This window comes from Echiichthys vipera (genome assembly GCF_963691815.1).
Source record: "Echiichthys vipera genome assembly, chromosome: 7".
NCBI classification, from domain to species: domain Eukaryota; kingdom Metazoa; phylum Chordata; class Actinopteri; order Perciformes; family Trachinidae; genus Echiichthys; species Echiichthys vipera.
Genome location: NC_139832.1, coordinates 5,951,321 through 5,968,956, shown reverse-complemented (window position 1 = coordinate 5,968,956; position 17,636 = coordinate 5,951,321). Strand labels below are relative to the sequence as shown.

Here is a 17,636-nt window from a genome sequence, read left to right as displayed (position 1 = left end):
TCAATATACCACAGTAGCCATTGTCAACTCTGCTGTGAAGCTCCAAATCCCCCCAACACACACACACACACACACACACACACACACGCTTTGACCCACCCTGTTGTTTACCCTGTCAAATGCTTTTACACTGTGGTGGAGGCTTAGAATGACTGCCTGAGTCTACAACTGATGGAGGCCCAGGCCTGTGTACTGTCCAGCATTTTGTGCTGAGCCCAACACTTTGGTCCACACAGGCTGTACAGGACAGTTTGGGTGGGGTGAGAGTGAGAGGGAGGGTTGGGAGTCCCACAGCTACCCCTCACATTCTACACAGGGCTGGGAAAGTCATGGACAAAGGCCCATCAGGGTGGAGAGGTTACACAGAGCTTCTAAGCCCGCTGCTCCTCTGGGGAATGATCGGCTCGTGTCGGCTGCACTTGTGAACACAGTGGGGGTGAAAATCCAGGGTGATACCCTCACGCTGTTTGCTGTGTAGCTGGGGTGGCTAATTTTGTCTCTCCTCTGTCTCTCCTCTCTGTCACTTCAGTCATAACCAGAGGACCACGGCGTTTCGCCATCCCGTGAGCGGACAGATTTCCGCAGAGAACATGGATTTCATCCTGCAAGAACAGTGAGTGCCTGAGTTTGTTACTTCCCTGCATCCCCATAGCACACAAACTACATCAAAACCGAACCGCTGTTGAAATATAAATGATGATTTGATGTCAGATGCTTTGTGGTGCATTGACTTTCTCCAGCTGCTTTGATATCCAGTATATCAACACTAATATTAGGTGAAACATTTGTATTTTCATCTGTGAGTTGGATGCCACGCTGTGAGACGCCTATTTTATCATTTTCTTTAAAGTGATGATCCTGAAAATAAGGCAAATCGCAACGGATTTAAAGAAAATACCCTTTCTACTCCCGTCGTTATGACTGTTGTACGGTTTGTTATAGTATCATTTATAGTTGCCTGACCTTCTACAGCTAATTTGAAAGAAAAACTCGGGAATGCCTTCAAGTTATCGTTTGCATATTTTTCCTCGAGTTCAGCAGGTTCTACTTCTTTTATTGAGTGGGTTTATGGCAGGTTTCAAGAGAGCTCCAGGGCAGCTTCCAGAAATGAAGATGCGGGCCTTTCATTTCATTTCAAATGGAGGAGTGAACGGAGAAAATGTTTGTGGGTTTGTCAAGGGCATGAAGTGCAGTGTTCTCTCACTGTAAAACGTTGCTTTCTCATCCTGTTTAGAGTTGGAAAGTGCAGCTAAATGTATTTTTCAGATCATCTTTAAGAAGATTGATACCACTGACGTACGTTTGTGTTAAAGCTACAGCTGGTTAGCTTAGCTTAGCAAAAAAAAACAATTTTAAGACTCTAGAAAGTCACTACCCCCAGCCAGGAAGTAGTCGCACCCTTTAGCCAGACCCCTGTAAAACCTCAACTTTACGCTTTTACACTTCATTTTGTGCATGGATTAAAGGCACTGTACTGGATGGGCGGCAGTAGCTCAGTCCATAGGTGACTTGGCTGGGAACCGGAGGGTCGCTGGTTCGAGTTCCTGTGTGGACCATGAATGGAGCGTGGACTGGTGCTGTTGAGGAAGGCACCGAAACCCCAACTGCTCGGGGCGCCGGTCACTGGCAGCCCCCTCGCTCTAACATCTCTCCATTAATTGCATGTATATAGGTCCTGTCTGTGCATGTGTGTGTATTTCAGGCCTGTGTGTGTAAGATGAAAAATAATAATAGAGTGAAAATTGAATTTCCCCATTTTGGGACAAATAAAGGAATTCTTCTTCTTCTTCTTGGATATTCAGATCATCAATGTAGCAGTAATCACCTACAGTATATTCTATGTAAAGATATAGTGGAGTAATGGCGTCCTGATCAGAGAACTAAGTCCCTGTGTGTGTAGTTTGAGTGTTTCTGTTTGTTGTGATAGACGGTCCGTGCGTGCATTATATTTGGGGTGATAGCTGTGTAGAGGCAATTTCAACCCTCCGTATTTCGAGTAGGGCACTTTTACGCGGACAAAATATAACATTTCAATGACTGATCTGTGGATGTGCTGGCACTAAAATTTGTTCACTTCTGGACAGAGACAGGCTAGTCGTTTGCCCCCGGTTTCCATCCAGTCTTTATGGCAAGCTAATCGACTGCTCATTATTAGTAAAGCGGAGTCAGGATTTCTGGTTTCGAGGAGCATAGAGAAGGGAAAGAGGTGAAACTCTAGCATAGAACAAGTATTTCTAAAGGGCAGCTCAAGATTGACAGGAAGCGAGAGAGCCATCGGGTGACCTGGATAAGTTTTTTTTTCAGCCAAAGTGCTTCAGCTTGTTGCCTTTGTCAGGGTCATGATTCATGAACAGATATGAGACTGGTATAGTATTGATTTCCGTATCTGTCCCTCGACAAATGTATTTTACAAAATGCGTAACTATTCCTCTAATTCTAAACTGGAGACTTCAATGCCCACTCAATAAACAGTCAGGTGAGAGTGCTTAGTCACGCTTGTTTAGGAGACAAAGAGTTTTTGTTTGGCCAAAGATTTCCTGCCAGTGACTAAACCTGACACCAGACTTTCACCCTAACAGAGATCTTCTCTGAGGTCTCAGTTACAATGGCCGGCACACTCTTTTCTCTTGCTGCCCTAAATTGTGACGTAGGTTAATGGGACTGGTGAATTTGGCATTAACCCACCTCTACTATGGTCCGACAAAAAGGAAAACAGGCGAAAGCGAAGGAAATAAGCACTTTCAGGAACATTTGCACAGGGATTTGGATTTGTTGTGTGTGTCTTTGTCAGCCCCATAGGAAAGATAACTCAACACCTTGCTCCTGGCTATGTAAACCCGTCTAAGTAGAATATAACAAAATCACAGTGACGTGTTTGACAGTGTTCCCGATGTCTTCAGTCCTGTGGTCCACTGTCAAGACAGACTGCAGCTCTGTGTTTTCCAGCCTGTCTTCCTTTTCTTTCAGCTATTCAAACCTGCTTGAACCATTGGGAGCTGAATTTGAATGTCAGCTTGCAGAATACATTTGGGGAGAGCATGAAACTATAAAAAAACACCATTGAATCCATTGCCTTGCAGCAGTCATGGTGCTTTATAACATTTGAATGTCGCTGCTGTGGGGAAAGGAAGGGTCAGGGTGCTGTGAAAATGAGTCAAAATGGTGGATTTCTTTCTTTATAGTTTTTTTATTTCAAACGAAATGAAATATGTTGGCCGACAAACCTGCACACACACTGATAACTCAATGATACATCTCTCATAAACACAACAAATGAAATCTTACATATCCGAAAAGGAGCAGGATTCAGGCCATTCATAAAGTAACTGCAACATTTCACGTGACCCTGACATTTTGGGTCCTACAGCTTCATATTATTGCATGATAATTGGGTAGTTCTGGGCGGTGTACCAACAGTAGCATAGCTTTGTGGGTGCGCAGGACCTTGAAACACTGAACAAATCTATCCAGCGAGGCAGTGACAAAATAGCTCTTTATTCCAGAGGGTCACGGGAGTCTCCTTTGCCCTTAACTTCACCTCGTGTCTGGATCTGAAACCCCACAGCTCCATAAGTGGTAGAATGTGTGGCTTTCACCTTGAACTAAGAGACCTGAGACCTGAGACCAACCTCCTGGCTTGGACTTTACGGCCTGATGTCCTTCACTCAGCCCCAGAGCTTCGTGCGGTGATATTTGTAATCTGTTAAAAGTCATTCTGAAGTGTGAATATGCTCTTCAGATACAACAAGTCTTGATCATTTAGGCTCATGAAGTTATGGCTTTCACTTCTATTTGGATAGTGGTCACAACTCCTCAGGTCGATGATTCTAGAGACTCTATTTCACTGCAGATGTTCAGTCATGATCAGTTTCATTATGGAAACAAACCCCTAAGAAAATCGACCTTTCTCTGACCTCCCACATCTTCGTTCATTCTTCGTTGCCTCGAAAAAAAAAAGTATGATGATATTTAGGAAGTGCTTAAATGAAAGTGTCAACATAAAAATAATAACCTAACATACATTTTAGCTACCATAGGTTTTCTCATATTATTCGATTCTTTCCAAGCTTTATAGCTACTAAGACTGATTTGGAACAAATTTACTCAAAGAGACCCTTCAAGGACTCTAAGGGCGCACTCACACTGTCCTTCCGTACCGCGGCCAAACACGTTTCACGGCTAAAGCCTAGTTCGTTTGACCAGTGTGAGTGCAACCGTACCGCGCCTAGGAGCGGCACGGTTGCCGGCCACAGCCCGTTTGGGAGAGGTGGGCTTTTGTAAAGCACGTTTGCACATGTACCGGCCTGAGCGGGCGCACGTGTACGAGCACGAGCATGAGGCCTACGATGCTTCTGAGGTCATTTTATGTGCGCCTGTTCGGACATAGAAAAAAGAAGGAGGGACCATGCGCAGACATTTAAAACAATGGCGGTGAAAGGTTCACGTTGGTGTGATGCGGAGGTGGAGTGTTCACTGCAGATTTGGTCGGATGAAATTATTCAAAAACAGTCGACAAGACGCACAAAAACTCTGAGGTCTATGGAAAGATTTGTAAACAAAGAGACGCATCGCGATGACGTCAATCAATGCGTGTGACGTGTTACGGCGTGATGACGTATAGGCAGCAAGAAGCATTCGCGGAGGCCCAGGTAGTGTGAGTACAAACGGGCCTGGGCCGCATGGGGAGAGGGAGGGGGGACAAATACCCTAAAGCACGGGGCACGGTACGGATGGACAGTGTGAGTGCGCCCTGAGTTTCTCTTTTCTACTTTTATTTCCCCACTCAGAACTCAAGTAAAGGACGGTTTAGCTCTTGGTGAACAATTAATCATGTATTCTTTATAAGCCCCTTTTGAAACTTATGGTACTGGTTTTCTTCTCACATCTGAACTCGTGGCATCTTTTATCTTTTGCATCGTTTTATTAGATATATGCAGATATCCTGTAAGGCCACCATGTCGGGGTGTCATTTCCTGCCCACATTTTTACTAATTAATTAGTTAACAGAGTTTTCAAGAAACACATTAAAATGTAATGACTTTTCTCTGCACAGGCTCCCTGTCTGGCAACCTATTTTCATTTCACGTCCTCTTCATTTTTCAGTTTCTGTCACCATCTCACTCTTTTCCATTTCCTGTTCTCTCTATTTCCATTTGTCCCACCCCATAACTTTTCCTGCCATATTTTGCTTCCTCTGTCTTCTGCCCTTTTCCATAATATCTGCTGTAGCTCTTACCTCAGAACTCTGCTTGTATCATTCTCTCTCTCTTTGCTGCTGTTGCTTTTTATTTTTCTCTTATCTCATCAACACCCCCCCCCCCCCACTCTTCTCACTCTTTTACCTATGTAACCTGCATCTTGCTGTCTTTCTCTTTTGCATACATTTGTCAGACAATAGACAGCAACAGAGAAATATTTAAGGATGGATGCAACTTAAAACATGTGAATGATGCAAATATAATACCAGAAATGTTCACGATGGATGCTCAGATGTATAGTGTAAAACATTAAGGGAGAATTAAAAAAAGCAATTCAAACAGTCATGAAAGTAGGGATGTTGGGATGAACCCAAATTGCTTTAACCGCGGTAACATATTCCCACGGTTTCATAGAAGCTACAATATCTCTCTATGGTGTAAAACAAATCTAGCGAGTAACGTTGTTTGTGTGCGCCGGTTTGTTTTATGAGAGAGTCGTCATGCCACTCACCTGAAGCGTTAAGAAGAAGAACTCTAAAAATGTCAGATGGCACTGACATTCCTCTCTTATATCTGCCAAAACAGCGTCTCAAATGGTCAATGTGGAGCATTTTGGATATCTACATAATGACATGGGAGTTGTTGTAGAAGATGGATCTGTTATCTGCAAAGCGAGTCGTCTAAACGTGACCGCAAAGAGTCCAACACTTAGAATATGTTCCCACACCTTCCAGATAATCAAACACCCCTTTACGCTTATGTCAAGTTAAAAAAAAACTTGACTAGTGAATATAACGTACTTGCTGTAGTGGTTCATGACGTATAACTCTTAACTATCTGAACCTATGTCGTAGTTACTGTACGTAACCCCAGTTACTACTGTATGAGCGCATGCGGAACCCTGTGTTTTCAATACTAAGCAGAATTACAGGTTTTATATGTGGCACCAAAAGGATGATTGTTTGTTGTTTTCCTTCCATAGTGTCAAATACTAAATTCACCGCATGTTCTCCCCGTGTCTGTGTGGGTTTTCTCCGGGTTCTCCGGTTTCCTCTCACAGTCCAAAGACGTGCACGTGTTAGGTTAATTAATGACTCTAAAATTGCCCGTAGGTGTGAATGGTTGTCTGTCTCTGTTCGTCTCTATGTGTCCTGCGATAGACTGGCGTCCTGTCCAGGGTGTACCCCGCCTCACGCCCGATGTCAGCTGGGATTGGCTCCAGCCCCCCCTCGACCCCGACAGGGACAAGCTCACATTGTGTCTTTTATACGAAAGAAAACCAAAAATAAAAACAAGCTTAAAAGAACGAGACAGGAATAAAATAAAAGAATAAAAATGACAGAGTGAGAAATGAAAAAGATCAGAAATGTTCTTTCGTTGAACCATTGGGTTCATTATAAATTAATAGTAGTCTTTTGAATTTAAGCTCAAAGACCTCAGAACTGGAGTGATATGAGGACAGTATTTTTTTTTAAAGCATTTTAGTCTCTCTCAGTCAAGATTATTGTCAGATGTGGGCAGGAAGTGCATCTCTGTCAGCCTCTTGTGTCTGGCACTGAACACAGACGCACCTTATTGGGTCTTTTCTATCATCCTCGGTCACTGAGCTTCCCCTTCTCTCCCAGTCTGACTCCTTCTGTTTATGCACTTTCTCTCTGCATCACTCGATCCCCTCTTGCTATCTTTTCTTCCTCTCTTTCCGCCCCTCTCCTCCTCATTATATTATATGCAGTATGTATATATCCCTTATTTTAGACCCTCTCTCCATTCCAGATGAGGAGGCAGGTTTCTTTTTCCCTGCTGTTCTGATGGATCTGTCTTATTAGCAGCTGCGTAGGCGTGAAGCAGGCCTGTCCAAGCTGCTATGTTAATGTGTCACACACACACACACACACACACACACACACACACACACACACACACACACACACACACACACACACACACACACACACACACACACACACACACACAGAGCACTTCAGCCATCAGTGTGTGTATATGTAGAATAATGAAAATAGATGGTGAATTCTGCAGGATCAGTGATTAGAGGACGTGCACTTGAAAGGAGAATACTTGCACTTTTTTGGGCCTCAGTGTAACACTGCAGTGATACACTCGAGCACATTCATTTGCTGTGATAATGCGAGGCACAACTGAGCTCCATCAGCAGCATCAAACTTTATACGCCCGATAAAGAACGTCCTCGAGGGCAGTGATACGATATGTCTTTAAACCCACGTGTGAATATTGACTGAAAAAAGAAAATAGAGATGAACTGATCCCAAAGAAACTCATAAATCAGAGTTAATCAGACGCTTTGGCTGAAAATACAGTTCTGTATTTAATTGGGCCCAGTTATTTTTTTTAGTTCGTCAAAGAAGATGCTGAACAAACCGTCTGGGGTAAAAAAAATTCATGCTTCTGTTTTGATTCAAACTTTTAAGCTAACTCGTATAACACAGAACAACAGCAATTGGGTTTTTTATTGTTATGTTTTTTTTTAACAGAATCTTAAAATCATTTCCTTTGCAGAAAAATATACTTGGACCAAAATAAAGCAATGCAAGCTTGTTTTTAAGAAGCCTAGTTGTAATATTTGGTATCTGTGACGTTCACTGTAAACCTCAAATGAACTGCAGAGTGGGACGTACTTGGAAAGTTAAGTTTATGACACAGTTACAAGATGGTGGTCAGCACTGTCGCCTCACAGCGAGAGGGTTCCTGGTTCAAATCCCGGCTGGTGCACCTTCTTTGTAGGGTTTGCATGTTCTCCCCGTGTCTGCGTGGGTTTTGAGACAGACGCGCCCGTGTTAGGTTAATTGATGACTCTAAATCGCCCGTAGGTGTGAATGGTTGTCTGTCTCTGTTCGTCTCTATGTGCCCTGTGATAGACTGGCGTCCTGTCCAGGGTGTACCCCGCCTCACGCTCGATGTCAGCTGGGATCAGCTCCAGACCCCGACAGAGACAAGCGGTTGAAGATGAACGAATGAATGAATGAAAGTGACTTTAAAGCCACTCATAATGATCATGAGTGGCAAAAATTCCAAAAACTAAGTACAACACAAGTCAGTACTTGAAGGAATAGTTTGGTATTTCACAAAATGTACTTATTCACTTTCATGCTGAGATTTAGATCAGATCAAAACAACTCTCATGTCTCTGTGTCAGATACGGAGCTGAACCATCAGCTTAGTTTAAATGAAGACTGGAAGCAGGAAGAAATGGCTGGCATGGCTCTCCTATAACCCCCCGAACCGCTAACGCTCGCTCATTAACTCGTTTGTTTTGTCCGTGCACAAACACAAATGTAAAAACAACAATTTGAGGTTAAATGCTGCGACAGTTTCGTCTGAGGAAAAAAACAAAAACAAACAGGCACATTTACTTCCCCGAGTAGTTGTCACCGTGAAGTTGCCAGGCAACCGGTGGAGATGTGACACTGAAGTGCTCTGTTGACAGGTAAACAAGCAAGTGGGTAGAACACTGCAAAACCACAAATATTGTTTTCTGTTTGTGTACAGGCAAAGAGAGACAAACAAACCTAATCAATTAGTCAGTGAGCTTTAGAGGTGCTGCTAGGCACATTTTTTAACTTTTGAGTGAGCCAGGCGAGATGTTTCCCCCTGTTTTCCTTTTAGGATTTAATTTGAATGGAGTAGTATTTTGTAAATAAGACGGGTGGCCTTGTTTGGCTCCTCACTTTGAGGAATTACTGTTGTCTTTTGTTCTTTACAGACAGATGTGTGTAGGATTTGAAGTATGTCGGAGTATATCCAGTATATATGGGGCCATTAATCAGTTAAATACAAAGCCTGAGAATGTTCTCATGTGTCCAGGTCGTCGTTATCCTCAAAGCAATTTCAGTCAAAAGCAACTGGACTGGTTATTTGTCTAGGAAGACGTTTCACCTCTCATCCAAGAGGCTTCATCAGTTCATGTACGCATCTGATCAGGCTGGGACTGGTCCAGGACCAGGGCCAGGACCAGGCTGGGACTGGACCAGGACCAGGACCAGGCTGGGACTGCTCCAACTAACTGGTGTGGAGATCCAGGTATTTAACCTCTTACAAGGCCGATGATGTCACTGAAACCCTTTGTGCTCCGAGTGCAAAGTAAAACGTCTTCCTAGACAAAAAACCAAGTCCAGTTGCTTTTGACTGGAACTGCTTTGAGGTTAAATACAGAGGTTGCGTTAGACCTTCTCATTTACAGGGTCGTAAATATTCCACCATAATCTATTATCACCTGTCATGTATTAATGATAATAACAGATATTTTTCATTCCTGCATTTTAAGCTTAAATATTATGCACCATAAGGGCACGGGGAGAAAAGATGACTAAACAAAAACTGTGTGAACTGCACAAAACATGTGAATGATTGTATTCCTGCGGTGACCGCCGAGGCCACGAAAAACACCGCGGCCATTACGCCATCACAATAATTAGGCTTTTTGAAGAAACTTCAGTCACTCAGCTGCTGTGACATCATCAATATCTGTTGATTTTTACAGATTGCCTCATCAAAAAGATCAGGTTCTCTGTTAGTATTGGGTTTCTAATAGGTGCTTTGATGATGCTCAATCCTTCGCCCTCGTCTTGACAGTAAACGCTCCTCCTGCGACTGTGCTGCGCAACTCCGCTGCTGGGTGGAGCACACACTTTCAGTCTAACTGGACGGGGTGTGAATTAAAGCTACAGTAGTTCCCCCTCAGTGTTGTAGTCTACCAAAAAGAAAAATATTCTGTTAACACGACCTCTAGTTAAATGAGAGGTTGCTCAAGGCTAGTTCTTTTAATTAGAGCACACACTGCGTAAAAGTAACACAGAGAGCCACTAACCAGTTAATCCAACAACCATGTGTGTGTACTTGCTATCGGGCTTCAGTTGAATTCTTTTAATTCCTCTTCCACCATCGAAAAATATTCATTTATTTCCCTTTCCGTGTCATTACGAGCTGCGTTTTGTTTGTGAATATTCATGAAATTCCTCTCGTCTAATTACGACGCACGGTTCAAAACAGGGATTATATAATTGGCATTAATGTGTGTAATAGGCTGGGATTATATACCAACCTTCTCTTAGCTGTGAACCTTAATTATCCAATTACCATCGCACCACTGCAAACGGTACAAGAGAAAGCGTTTCAGCTGCCGCCCCAGGCGCTATCCACTGTGGCGCTATTTAAGGCTTCTGTGAGCCTGCGTGAAGCTCTTGAGGGTTTCACCGAGGCCAAAGCTCTTTTGTGAACTTTTATATTCATCCAAGGTTGGTGTTTTGGCTCAGCCGAGATGCTCTTTTTCCGCTTCACATTCACATCCTTACACACACATTCATACCTTTTTTTACTATCGCCCACTGAACTGCTCAGCTGGAGCGGAGCTAACCTTTAGATTGCCGCCACACTGTCGACGCCACATGCTGGCACACAAGTTCGGGAGTTTACTGGCGCTCACACTCGGGGTATTTATCTGTCACCTCCAGCCCCGGCTCCGAGCTGCACCAGCTGGGCTCCTTCTTTTATTTGATGTCCACGTCAACTTTGATGGAGGCATCAGCTCGCAGGCCATCAAAGCCGAGTTGAAACTCATCTGAGAGCGTTATTAGCAGCAGGGTGCAGTCTGTACGTGTGTGTATGGGGGCCCAGCGTCAGCAGCCTGCTCACTAGGGGTTATCACGGATTAAAGTGGCTAAAGTGTCAGGACTTTACAGCCTAGGAGTACCTTATCAGCTCTTTTTTTGGCAGCAGGAGAGATGGAATAGCTTCCTTGGCTGCTGCTGTCGGGGTCTCACTATCTGCATCTGAAGTGTGTCTAAGTCTATTCCTACTCCATCTGCCCTTCCTTCTTACTGTCATCAGCTCTGGACTCATGGGAAACCTGGGAATTTGTAGCGTGGAAACTAGTGGAATACAAAGGTTGTGTTTATCTGGATAGGTCAAAGAAATGTCACATATTTGTTACTGCATGTGTTTCCATACGTGTTGTGTTATCCCAGGCTTGATCAATAATTCTAATAGAAGAAAAATGACCATGACTTTTTAATTAACTGCTATTGTTTGTTTCACAACGGGATATTTAATCGCTCATGGACTCATCGAAGTTTCAAGACCAACGTTAGAGTAACATCCGATTTCTCTCTTTTCTTTCCAGTTTCACATTGTCCATACTGTTTTGTGCCTTTTTTAAACTCAACCCATTTTACTGGTTGACCTTACATGTATCTGGGGAATTTGTCAACTACACCAGGGCTCGGCAGTTACAGCTGCCAGGTTGCTATTGGTAACCATTTTGAGAAATTAGCAACCAATTCTTTATGACTTTTTAACATATAAAAAGACAGAAAAATGTGACCGCAAAATATATACTTCTTCAATATTTGTTGCATTACACTAGCAGACTAAATATCTGGTGCTGTAGGGGAGAGTACAAGACATGAGTTGAGAGGAAACCACGGCGAGGGAGCGCTTGTAACAATAAGAACTTTACTGTATGTGCACACAGCGTTTGTTTCAGATACACTGGGCTTTAAACCGTAAGCCCACGGCTGCAGGATTAGATATAAGTGCTTCAGTTTGGGACCCGACGAATCTGATGAACCAGGTCTTTTATGTCACATTTTTATTATTAAACCGACTTATAACTGCATACTGTAGTATCTTAATTACCGTATTTTCCGCACTATAAGACGCACCTAAAAACCTTCAAATTTCTCAAAAGCCGACAGTATGCCTTATAATCTGGTGCTCCTTATATATGGACCAATATTGAGCCATGACAGGTCTGGCAACTACGGTAAACAGCCGCCTACTCTATTTCCCCCGTAGAAGAAGTAACGCGCGGTGCATGTTGAGATATATGCCTGCGTGAAGCGTGCCGTTTCATTTCCATGTGTGTGTTTGTGTAAAGAGCCCAAAATGGCTCCTGTTAAGAGACACGCTTACGATGCAGAGTTTAAACTCAAGACCATTAGTCACGCAGTAGAACACGGGAATAGAGCAGCAGCCAGAGAGTTTAACATGAACCAATCAATGGTGCAGAAGCGGAGGAAGCAACAAGATGACCTGCGCCAAGTAACTAAACAGAGTTTCCGAGGGAACAGAGCGAGATGGCTACAGTTGGAGGACAAACTCCAACAGTGGGTTGTTGAACAGAGAGCAGCAGGTAGAAGTGTCCGTACAATCACTGTTCGACTGAAGGCAACAGCGCTAGCACGCCAACTTAACATCAATGAATTTAGAGGCGGTCCTTAACGTCACTCCAGCCTCGACTGTAGCGTCTATTCTATGCGCCTTATCATGCGATGTGCCTTACAGTGCGGAAAATACAGGACTCAAAATATAAGGTGACTTAATGTGGCAGCCATATTTTCAGTTTCAGTAACCAACAGCTGTCGGCTGGTTGCCAACATTGTTTACTTGTCAGACTCAAATAGAAGCATGGTTTTGCAGACACTGAGCATGCGTGCTCTGTGAAACCTTTCCCTCTATAAATGGAAGTAAACAAAATTCCATGCTGTTACTTGGCATGCCTTTCCCTTTGTCACATTTGTTCCTCTTCAACTCTTCCTCCGTGTTATTCCCCTCTGTCCGTCTTCATGTTCTCCCGAAGCTTTTTCTGTTCTCTCTCTCTCTCTCTTGTTGTCCGCATAGTTGTTTTTTTTTTGCCTCTGACCCTTCCCCTGCTCATTGATATGGGATCTGGTGATTTAAGAGAAGCTACGCCAGCAATGTGAGGAGTGAACACATGGCGCTTCACCAGGGGGGCAGCGCGGCAATGCTTTGGTTGACTGTTGCCATGGCAGCAGTGTGGAATGGAAAGGGCGGAGATACAGTTGTCTCATTCTCTCGTTTTGAGTATCCAAAACATAGTCAGTGGATTTTAACTTCACTGATATAGCGTCTTGCTGTTTTTTTTTTTCTTCATCTCACTATAATGCAGTCCCGTACGCGGCCACCTTTTACTTCGACCTCTGTCATAAACATAGGATTGAATTTACACATGAACGACAGTGTCGGCGAAAATGAACTTTGTAAAGGTAGAATTTGGGGCAGAGCTGTGACACTCAAATAAAGAAGACAATTACTTTATTCCCCAACGAGTAATCTAATTTTTTCACTCTTATTATTAATCATGTTACACACACACAGGCCCGAAATACACACACATGCACAGACAGGACCTATACATGCAATTAAGGAGAAATGATAGAGCGAGGGGGCTGCCAGTGTCCGGGGGTTCGGTGCCTTGCTCAACAGACCAGTCCGTGCTCCATACATGGTCCACACAGGGACTTGAACCAGTGACCCTACAGTTCCCAGCCAAGTCACCTATGGACTGAGATATTGCCGCCCCATATCAGCGTGTTTCACACCGAGTTTGAGAAACAGAATGTCACAAAACACGTGACAAGCAAAACAAACAGGCAAAGACGAGAGACACCAGTGATAGACTTTGCACCACGAGACAATTTAGCCCCATTTACATCGTGGTGGACGATCACTCTGACTGATTTGTTGGGACAGAAGTGGAGATGTGGCGCATGGTTGTTTTTTTTCATTGGATAACGTTTATTAAAAGTAATATACCTTTTGAAATGGAGACACTGGCCGTCCTTGCCGACATCTTTAGAAGAAAGTGAAATAGAATTGGGGGAAATTGGGTTTTTTACGACGTGCCAATATTGAAATAATGATTTCCACCTTCCGTTTAAGGACAGAGCACCTTTGTTTTTCTCTCACACAAATGAACATTTCTGAATATTGTGGGTCGTCAGGAGTCTGGCTGTATTTAAATGTCAGCTGTTCTTGTGTGGGCGGCCTTTGTGTTGATTCTTGGCACGTTGTGTCGCAGCTGTACAGTGTGTGTTTTATGTGTGGTTGTGGGAGTGCGTAAGTGTTTTAAGTGACTTCTTCCTGTTTTCCTGTGAGGAGTATGATTAAAATGCAAGAAAAGTCTCGTGGTAAAATGTCAAAATCTCTCAGACAATTACTTTTCCGGTGCGATTAAATCTCGCCGGCGGCCTCTTTGTTCTCAACATGGCCACCGCTTCCTCCCACAGACATAACAAGTGGAGGCGAAACGCTTTCCTAATGATGAGCAGCCAACGAATGCCCTCCAGCCCATTCTGTAATTTCGCTCATGGCTAATATCGCTCAGTGAGATAAATATGCAGTGCTCTTTGGATCTGGGTGTCCGCCCCTCACGAGGCTGCTCATCTTAAGTGTTAGTCCTTGAGTATTATTTGCCTCCTTTTTCTTCTTCACACAGTCATTTGTTCATGTCAGAGATGGAGAACAACAGTGTATATTTATAGCCAGGCTGGAAGGAGTATGGAAGTTTGCATCCACCGAAGGATTTCACTTAAGCTGAGCGTCGTGTTTCAGCCGTCATTTGTGATATTTGGTCCCATGTATTTTTATTTTTTAATGTGGAGCTATGAGTATGAGGCTTTCGCAGTTTATTTTTAAGCCTCTAGCTTTTTGAAGTCACTTCAAAGGATTCCCTTTGGGTTGGGGGGCGAAACAACAGCCCGGTGCATTTTGTGCAGATGAGTCGATTCCTGTGAAGTGATTGCCTGATTAGCTTCCACTTCCATCACGACATCTCTTCCTTTCATTGGTCCGAACTCATCATTCAGGGAAGTTTAGTATTTGCACTTCAATAAAGCGTGTGAGCAGATTAACAATAATTGGCAAACTGAAGTGGCTATCTTTTAGTCTCTAGTATACACACACCACACCTGGGGTCGGGGGTTGAAGGTAGTGTAATTAAAGATGCAGTGTTTTTGTAACTTGACCTATACCCTTTGTATACTGTAGCCTAGAAGACAGGATATTTCACCTTCTGCTGTTTTGATTTTTACCTTTTTTATTATTATTTTGTCTATTGTGAGTGCTGTACTAAATCGTACCCTTCAGGATGACAACTCACCGGTTGCAGAGAAGTCAGATTGTATAGAAGTCAATGAAAAAACGAGCCTACTTCTCACTTAATTTATTACTTCACTCAAGAAACATTTTCCTAATGAGTTTATAGTCTCAATCGCTAGTTTTAAGTCTTTTTCAGTACCGTATGATATTCATTTAGTAAATAATGGTTACATTTAGAGAACATTACACCATGAAGCAGGGATTACTTTAGGGTCGGAGCAACTTTGTGATGAGGTTTACATGGCACATGGCACTGTTTACATTAAAAATTAGCCTGAAACCTGCTTCACTGCGACTCATATACTGTACTGTTGCATACATCTGAATATTCAGGATGTAGTTGAAAGTCACAGTAACCGGTGACACCACATGAATAATGTTGTGTGAGACATGCAGACATAGAAAGAAACAGTGCAAAGCAGTTACATTTCAGACCAACCTGTGTGGTTTTGCAATACCCTTAAGGTCAGAATTATTGGAGTGTAATGGGATGTTTGATAGTTTGAATAAAGCTTCAAAAACACAGCACAAGAACTGCTTCAAATCCTCTCCCAAGCCTGATAAAGAATATATAACATTTCAAATAGTGTGCCAAAATAAGGAACAACACAATCAACACATAACAGTGCCCCCCCCCCCCCCAGGTCCACACTCTTTTCCAAATATGGTCACTGCTAGATCCAAAATACCAAGATGGAGATGGCAAAAGGAGAGTTTCCAGACTTCAAAAGTCCAAAAACCGATGGGTCACATCACAGTCATGTAAATGGTAAATGGACTTGTACTTATATAGCGCATTTCTAGTCTTCTGACTACTCAAGGCGCTTTCACACTTCACCCATCCACTGATGGCAGTGGACATCTACATACCATCTAATCCAATCTTTACATTCACACCACATTTACACACCCATGCACAGCACGGGGAGCAATTCAGGGTTCAGTGTCTTGCCCAAGGACACTTCGACATGTGGACCGGGGGAGATGGTGATCGAACCCTCGAATGAGGGCGATCCACTCTTCCACTGAGCCACAGTCGCCCCTCATGTTAGCAAAGTGCTCATTTAACCCAGCTAACTGCCAAAACTATACGTTCAGTGCATTTGTTTGAAGTGGAACGCCGTAAATCAAGCCATATAAAATGTCAGATTAGTATTTTGTGGCGTATTTTCTTTCACACGGCACGAAAAATATAAAATCATCACCATGAATCAAGAATAAGATTAACACTTCTCGCTCTGCTCCTCTTTCGTAATAAGAAGCACCGCTGATGGAGCTGCCGTAACAACTTGTTCAGCGGCGCGTGAAGGCCTCCTTTCATGTGGGCTCCCTTGAATTACGCAGTCTCTTCATCTTTCAGCCGTTTTCCCTCTTTCTCTTCACTTTTTCCTCTCAATTAGTCGAGTTCAGTTTGATTCAGAGAGGTTTGTTTGCTCGGTGAGTGCGAATTATAAACAGCCAAATTACCGGTAAACAAAGCAAAGTTTTCGCAGAGTTGTGGCATGAAACTAATGCTTGTTTGCTTTCCCTCTCTGTGCCCTCTCTCCGTCATTGTCTCTCTTGTTTGTCTCTTTCTCCCAGACCCTTTTGTGTTTCACCCTCGCTTTTACCTCTATGTTTGCTTACAGAGAAGTAAACAGCTGAAAAGCGGCGACCTCCTTGTCATTGGGCATTCAGAGTACATAAGTGGTTTGTTTTCTCTCCGGGAGTTTGGTTACAAAGAGATGAATCTGGAGAAAAGAGGTCTTACCTTTCTCCGACCCCCTTGAGCGAGAGCTAGCGTTCATTTGCAGGCCAAATTGGGCGCCTACAGACTCAGGAGCCTCTCTGACCTGTTTCTTTTGCTTGGGCAAAGTAAGTTAAACTCCTGTAGGACGTCAGGTAACAGACTGTCAGCAGGATCTGTGTCCTTTATGGTCGATGAAGAAGAAGAATCGGGCCTTGTATGCTTCACTGCAGAGGAAGTCTAATAATTTATAGTTGTTTTTTTAACATTTCTGTGCAGAAATCAAAAAAGTCATCTCACCATTTTCAGTCTCAGTCTCTCTCTTTCAACAAGAAGGTTAGAAGCACTCTTCTCGTCTTTTTCTTGTTCTTATCAAATGGTGGCACATCAAAAAGCTGATTAAAGTGACACATTAGGTAATACATTTCTCCAACTGGCAGCCGTCACTACCTGGCTGTAGACGATATACTCGCAGAGGTGCGTGCACACGTATTTTCCTTATCAAACAGAAAAATACAGAAAAAGTGTCGTTCCTTCACCGAACTAAGACCTTGTGAGGTGATCGTAAAAAACACTCTTCATTCAAACTGGACAGAAACAAAGCAAAACTCCCCGTACCCGTCTTAGTTAGTTAGTTCAACTCTAATTTGGGCAACACAAATCCTTGCAGTGACAGGCTGCGTCCCCCAAAGTGCGTGACGGAGCGTTATCGCAGGTCTTTCCTTCCTGCAGCTGTCAGGCTGTGCAACCAGCACTGCTCCCAGTAGACCACACACACC

General features: G+C 43.4%; 1 protein-coding gene across 4 annotated transcripts in view; it reads left to right on the top strand.

Moving 5' to 3' along the window:
* The window catches only part of LOC310949394 (pleckstrin homology domain-containing family A member 7-like), a 125,237-nt gene that overhangs the window by 54,105 nt on the left and 53,496 nt on the right, over positions 1-17,636 (top strand). For all 4 annotated transcript variants that reach the window (XM_083916843.1, XM_083916844.1, XM_083916842.1 and 1 more), the window contains exon 2: positions 530-613. In XM_083916843.1, the coding sequence (XP_083772969.1) occupies positions 530-613 (84 nt within the window). The remainder of the gene's footprint in view (positions 1-529; positions 614-17,636) is intronic.